Source organism: Mobula hypostoma, chromosome X2, assembly GCF_963921235.1.
Source record: "Mobula hypostoma chromosome X2, sMobHyp1.1, whole genome shotgun sequence".
Classification (NCBI taxonomy): Eukaryota; Metazoa; Chordata; class Chondrichthyes; order Myliobatiformes; family Myliobatidae; genus Mobula; species Mobula hypostoma.
The window spans coordinates 15,296,325-15,303,590 of record NC_086129.1 but is presented as its reverse complement, the minus strand read 5'-3'; the positions used below and the strand labels follow the sequence as shown (position 1 = coordinate 15,303,590).

The 7,266-nt window shown below is 41.4% G+C and overlaps 1 protein-coding gene across 1 annotated transcript; it reads right to left on the bottom strand.

The window, feature by feature from the left end:
* Nucleotides 1–456: 456 nt before the first annotated feature.
* Nucleotides 457–6,760, bottom strand: LOC134340702 (sialate O-acetylesterase-like). Its single transcript, XM_063038164.1, has 5 exons — nt 6,709–6,760; nt 5,807–5,940; nt 3,301–3,455; nt 2,308–2,500; nt 457–748 (listed from the first exon to the last, which is right to left on the bottom strand). Exons 1-5 carry the CDS (start codon nt 6,758–6,760, stop codon nt 515–517), a joined length of 768 nt encoding a protein of 255 aa, XP_062894234.1. The 3' UTR covers nt 457–514.
* Between the last annotated feature and the right edge of the window lie 506 nt (nt 6,761–7,266).

Sequence of the window (7,266 nt, the reverse complement as noted above, 5' to 3'; positions counted from 1 at the left end):
TGAGTAACAAGTAGTAAAGGAGCAGCAATATGGCACTCCTAGTGTTAGAAAGCAAAGCAATAAGACTGATTCCAGGAAAAATGTTTCAAGAACTTTGCATTAGTTTTTAAATCATACTTTGCGGGTTCCCAATCCTTGGGCATTACACACCTTTCTTCCGATCTACCAGGAATCAGGAACTCAAGACAATCACTACTAGAGCAAAATGTAGAATATATGAACCAGAAGCACCTGGGAAAGATGCATTAGAAAATATATTAATCTTAAGAAGCATGAGTGATATGGCCATACCTAAATATAATACACCTGCAGAGATCTCTCAGATTTTGTACTTTTAAAAAATCAATATCACTGTCAGTTAAAAGACAGCTGAATCAAAATTAATCTTATATAAGAACATGAGTCACAAGAACAATCAATTTTTGAAGGGCTGATAGAAGGCTCAATATGCATTTTATAACCTAACCAGCTCACTTTGTTACTTGAATCTTTTGATTCCATCTGATGATTTTTTTTATAAATGATCATTTTTGGGTATGATGAATGTTGGGGCAGGCAACTTAGAACTTCTGCTGTATAGAGGACATTTCTTCAGATTACAGGGCCATTCCCTCCATGCATAACGAATTCCGTTCACTTTCTGCTGGCACTCTTCCAGTGACAAAAACACTAAGTTGACAGAACTGTTAACCATGGGGGCCGAAACCCACTTACAGTTCGAATTATACCACTTTGAACAGCATCGAACCTATGGGGAATAAAAACGTCCAATCATTGACACTGGTTCAGTCCACCTCAGCTCACCAATCTCACCAATCTCAACACACTTGTTCATGTAAAAATGATCACAGGCAATTTTATTCCATAACTACAAACTAACTTGGTCCTGAATTGCCAAGAAAAGCTCTGCCTGGTTTATTGCTTCCTGCTCCTGACAGAAACCTGCTGATCAGTGTGACAGGCACAGAAAATGATCATGGGTACCACACATCATAGTGGTACGGTACCATCTTCCTCCCCATTGCAGTTCTCAGGGGCAAGTAATTGGTAAGTGTTGAGTACATCCAACACTTTGTTTGATTACAGGACACAATGATTTTGTAGGAGCAACGATTATTAAAAGAGTAGTAGAGAGACTGCTCAATTCCTAGCCTGGAGCTGTGCAAAGGATTGATTTCAGAGAGAGAACAATTTTTTTTCCATACAGCACTGATCAGCATTTATTTACCTGACTGAATTAATAACTCAAAGGCTTTGAAGGTACAAAGGAAGCAAGCAGTAATTGGTTCTTACTCAGAGAAAGTTTTGAATAAACGTGTTAATAAATCTGTCAACACATATCTGTTTATTGGAACTGTCTATATCTAAACATAGCATTGTATAGCAGAAAAACAGGCTCTTTAGCCTTTTTGCTACACGAATCCCATTTGCCTGCATTAGGTCCATATCCTTCTATGCCTTGCTTATTTAAGAGCTTATCTAATTGCCTCTTAAACATAGCGACCGCAAGAAAATGCAGAGTGTTGTGGACACATCATGAGAACCAGCTTCCCCTCTGCGGACTCTGTCTGCACTTCTCGTTACCTGAGTAAAGCAGCCAACACATTCAAAGACCCCACCCACCCCAGACATATTCTCTTCTCCACCTCCCCTTAAGCTGATGATGCAAATGCCCAAAGCACGTACCACCAGGCCCAAGGACAGTTTCTATACCACTATTATGAGACTATTGAACATCCCCTCGTGCAAGATGGACTCTTGACCACACAATCTACCCCATTATTGTCTCCCTGTACAACACTATCTCTATAACTGTAACATTTGATTCTGCATTCTATTGATTTCCCTTGTACTACCTCAATGCATTGTTGTAATGATGGTATGCTAACCAAAGATTTTCCACTGTACCTGGGTACAAGTGACAATAATTAACTAATTTATCAATTGTATCTGATTTCTCCACCTCCTCTGGCAGCATTTTCCAGATTTCAAACACTGTGTAAGAAAAAAAACCTCCCCTCAGATCTACTTTAAATCTACTACCCCTCACCTAAAACCTGCCTTCTCTTATTCTTGATACCCTTAGCCCTGGATTCACCGGAACCAATTCCAGAAGATCTGTTAAATAAAACTTTTCTTCAATAAATTCACGTTGACCATGCTCAATCCTATTATGCTCTCAAGTGTGTACTGCATTAGCACATCTCTGAAGCTAAATTTTGCCTCTTTTAGTTATATTATTGCTAATCCATAATCAGGTGTGGCAGTTCAACCAGTCATCAGAAGCTGACTGTATCTGTACCATACCTCAAACACATCTTTACTGAGCTCCAGTACAGCAAGTTCCTGCGAATAGGTGATACTCAATTCTGTGGAGTTCTTTTGCTGGAAGTGCTTTGGAAAAGGACCTTGGAAAACAACTTCAGTCTCTCCGTAAGCTATGGCAAGAGCACCAAGGTATAATCTGTAGGCTACTTCTTGTTTATACCGCGGATGAATGCTGAAAAACATAAAAGTAAGTGTTTGCTGTCACTTTATACAAACCTGATTCTCCAGAGTTTGAATTTTATGGATTCCAGACCATCTCTCAAAGTTAACCCGACAGCCCAGGTAAGCACTTGGTGCAATACTCTCAAAAACTATGGCACATTCACTCCTGCTGAAGATCCCGTACCAAATAAATGAATGCCGGTTCTCTCAGGGTTCCACCTAACTATCATTCATTTGGGATTTTGTGGGATCTTGCCATTCACAAATTTGCTACTATGTTTACCCAAGTGCATTACAACTCCTCCCTTGGAGGGTCAGACACCCTGAGCCAATAGGCTGGTCCTGGACTTATTTCCTGGAATAATTTACATATTACTATTTAACTATTTATGGTTTTATTACTATTTATTATTTATGGTGCAACTGTAACGAAAACCAATTTCCCCCAGGATCAATAAAGTATGACTATGACCACGACTATGTCCATCAAAGGAAAGTTCGTGTTTGTGATGAATTCCAATAATAATTATAACAAATGAAACCAGGTCTTTCATCTGCTAATAATTCTTCACATGGCTCTTTTGCTACAATTATAACTCTGCTGAAGGTTGCACCTCATTGATGTTGTCACTTAGTCTATTCCTTTTGCCCGTCATCACCACCTGGCTGTGATATTCCATCTCCTGTGAAAATACATCCTGGAATGGACAATGCTCACTGAGAACACAGTGTGCTCTCTTCACATCCAGCTGTTTCTGACAGAAGTTATTCAGCGGCATCTGGAAATACATTTTAAACTTTGTCACTTACGTGCCATAAGGAGATTTCTCGTCCCCCAGGTCCATTGCAACTGCCATGAATGTCCTTTTCATTTTAGGATTTGGAGCATAACCAAAATCAGCCGTTTGATGCCAGCGAATCCAAGGGAAGGAATCGTCTGGGACTTTATGGTGATAGGTAGAAAGCTACAAAAAAGTAAATCAATGTTAAAGACCGGAGTCAAGAAGATTTGTGTTCTGAACAGGGGCAAGGCAAATTTTGGTGACGTCAGTCAAGAGGTTGCAAAAGTTGATTAGGCTAGGTTGTTTGCAGGTAAAGGAGCTTAGGCAAGTGGGAGTTTTTTTCCAAGTGGGATAACATGAGTTCAAAGACCACATGTTCCCATTAAAGTAAAAGACAAAGCTGTAGATGTTGGGAACTCTGGATGTCAAGAGATATTGTAAATCTGGTCAAGATAAAGGAGGCTCAAGTTAGATACAGGTATCTGGGTTAAAGTGGATGCCGGTGTAGACTCACAAAGGAGATTAGGAGGGCCAACAGGGGGCATAACATGGCCTTGCCAGAGAAAACTATGGAGAATCCTAAAAGAGTTTTATTTTTTAAGTATATTAAAGAGAAAGGAATAACTACGGTATGTAGAGGACAGGGCCTGTCAAAGACCAAGCCAGAATCTATGTGCAGAGGTGCTGGAGGTCGGCAAAGTTCTCCTTTGTTTTTACCATGGAAGAAGATGTGAAGACTTGGGAACTTGGCAAGGTTAATAAAGTCATTTTGAGATCATTCCATGTTACAGTAAAAGGGGTGCTTCATGTGTTTAGATGTATGAAGATGGACAAATCTCCACGTCAGGACAGGGTATATCCAAGAACATGATGGGAAACTGTGGATTCTCACTGTGATATTTACAACATTACTATCTTTCGGCAAGGTACTAGAAGACTAGGAGATAGCAAACTAGAAGATAGCAAACGTTGTGCCTATATTTAAGAAGGGCTATAAGGATAGACCTAGTAATTATACACTCAGTGCCACTTTATTGGGTACACCTGCTCATTAATGAAAATATCTCATCAGCCAATGCTGCTCAATGCAGAAAAGCAAGCAGGCATGGTCAAGCGGTTTAGTTGTTGCTCAGAGCAAACATCAGAATGGGGAACAAATGTGATCTAAGTGACTTTGACTGTGGAATGATCATTGGAGTTGTTTGAGTAGCTCAGAAACTGCTGATCTCCTAGTATCTTCACACACAACAGGCTCTAAAGCTTATAGAGAACGGTGTGAAAAACAAAACATCCACTAAGTGGGCATAAACACCTTATTTATGAGAGAGGTCAGAGGAGAATAGCTGGACAGGTTCAAGCTGATAGGAAGGCAACAGTAACTTAAATAACCCTGCATTGCAACAGTGGTGTGCAGAAGAGCATCTCTGAACACACGTGTCGAACCTTGAAGTGGATGTTCTACACCAGCAGAAGGCCACGAACCTGTTTGCCGAAGTCTATTTTATCCCTCAGGGTGCTCTCCAGCAACTTTGTTCGTGGAAGGTAAGTTGCTGGAAAGCATTCTCAAGGATAAAATACACTTACACCTAATAAGACAGAGTTCAACTCGGATAGCCAGCGTGGCTATGTGCGTAGGAGATCTCGGCTTATGACTTTTGAGTTTCTTGATGAATAAACGAAGAGGGTTGACGAGGGGAGGATGACAAACAGAGTATATGTGGATTTCAGTGAGGCTTCTGATAAGGGCTGCTCTGGAAGGTTAGAGCACATGATATCCAAGGAGAGTGAGTAAACCAGATACAAAATTAGCAGGATAGTAGGGTGGTAAAAGGGTTTTCTCAGACTGTAAGTCTGTGACTAGTGGTGTGGCCCATGGGTCGTTGCTGGACCCTTTTGTTATTTCTCAGTGATATTAACAACTTGGATGAGAATATAAAGGGAATAGTTAGTAAGTTTGCAGATGATACCGAAATAGGTGGTGTCATAAACAGTGAAGAGGATATCAAGAATTGCAGCAAGATCTTGATCTTAATCAGCTCGGTAGGTCACCATTCTGGTTTCTGCAACAACTGGTAACTTCCACCAACTCTTGCCTTTTAATTCCAGATTTACCTAATTAATTGTTACACCACAATTAAACTCAAGTCTCCAGATCAATAGTCCAGGCACTGGATACTGGCCCAATGACATCCAACATGTATACCAGTGGAAGGGACAGTCCTGGGAAGGTGTTGTATTGGGGTGCACTCATGACAGAATGCTGCATTGGGAGGGTCAGACCCACAATGTTGGACTGTGTAGGTGGGTGTCTGTGATGACATCCTGCACTGTTGGAAGACAATTATGTTGTTGTTGTACTTCTCCAACATGTCATGTTGCAGTGTTAGAGGGCCAACAGGAACATAATGTCCGTGCTCATTACAAGCCAAAAAGATGTACCTGATGAAGATGCAGCCAGTAATATGAAGCTCTTGAAGTTCTGGCTACAATTTGAAAATCGGAATTGCATAAATCAGATTAATACTTTAAGTTACCTGGACAAACCCAAAAGGAAAATTGATTTCTGTAGAACCTTCAGACCCTTGATGAAAAGTTTCCCTCCAATCCTCAATCATAGCAGGAAAGGTGCAGTTATATTCAGCGTTATGCCAGGCTGCGTTCTCTTCTCCTACAAGAGGACCACAGGAAGCTGAGCTCAGCCAGAGAACACAGTAATGGATAAAGTATGTCAAATCACAAACAAGAGAGAACCTGCAGATTCTGGAAATCCAAGCAACACACACACACACACACACACACACAAGATGCTGGAGGAACTCAGCAGGCCAGGCAGCATCTATGGAAAAGGGCACAGTCAACATTTTGGGTTGAGTCCTTCGGCAGGGTAAATTATGTTAGATTAGATTACATTATGAGGACACGCAGTCCTCTTTTATTGTCACTTAGTAATGCATGCATTAAGAAATGATACAATGTTTTTCCAGAATGATATCACAGAAACACATGACAAACCGACTTAAAACTAACAAAAACAATACCGTAATTTGATAAGAACAGATCATGGGCACGGTAAAAAGTCTCAAAGTCTTTCGAAAGCCCCATCATCTCACGCAGACGGTGAACCTCCAGCGCCGCCAACTTGCCGATGCAGCATCTTGGAAGCATCCGACCACAGTCCAACTCCAAGCTTCCGACTAGCTCTCTGACACTGAGCACCGAGCACTTTGGCCCCGGCAACAGGCAATAGGCAAAGCCGAGGATTTGGGGCCTTCCCCTCCGGAGATTCTCGATCGCACAGTGGCAGCGGCAGCGAAGCGGGCATTTCAGAAGTTACTCCAGGTGTTCCTCCGTGCTTCTCACGGCTGTCTCCATCAAATCCGGATTGTGCACAGCCCCCTAGTTAACACATACAATATCATTCGGAACGGCCACGCACGCTGCGTCACTCCGCCATCTTCTCCTCTCTCCTGATGTTTTGGTTTTACCATTCAACCAAGCTCACAGTTTCAACATTCTTTGTATTTTTTTGGTGCAATTACAGATGTGGAATTCAAAAAAAATATTCACCACAGCACTTAATTTAATACATCAACAGCTGATCGTCACCAAGGAACTAAACATCAGGAAGGGTGAACATTCCCCAGATGATGTGAAAGAGGGTTCAGTGATGTAGGAACAAATGCTTCTCTTTGTCCCATTTCTGTGGAAGATCAGCTGTTTGAAATGTTTCTGTCTCCACAAATACTGCTGAATATTTACAGCGCATCCATTTTTCTTTTAAATTTCAGGCTCCCAATGGATTTAAACAAGGAAAAATCTCTACTGGCCTGGATCAGCAACTTATTCAACGTGAACCATGGCCCTTTGCCTTTCATAAACAGTGTCTCAGCATCTTTCCAAATATCCTCTCCTGAAGATAGTGCCCAATCCCAGAAAATGCTCCCGCAATATAGAGCCTGAAATCAATGCCCTCCCTCCCACCCACAGCATCATA

Coding starts and splice junctions, on each gene's coding strand:
- LOC134340702 (XM_063038164.1), bottom strand. CDS start 6,760: ATGGTAAAACCAAAACATCAGGAGAGAGGAGAAGATGGCGGAGTGACG. Junction 5,941..6,708: donor AGATGGCGGAGTGACGCAGC/GTGCGTGGCCGT, acceptor GTCCTCTTGTAG/GAGAAGAGAACGCAGCCTGG. Junction 3,456..5,806: donor TTCCTTTTGGGTTTGTCCAG/GTAACTTAAAGT, acceptor ACTTTTTTGTAG/CTTTCTACCTATCACCATAA.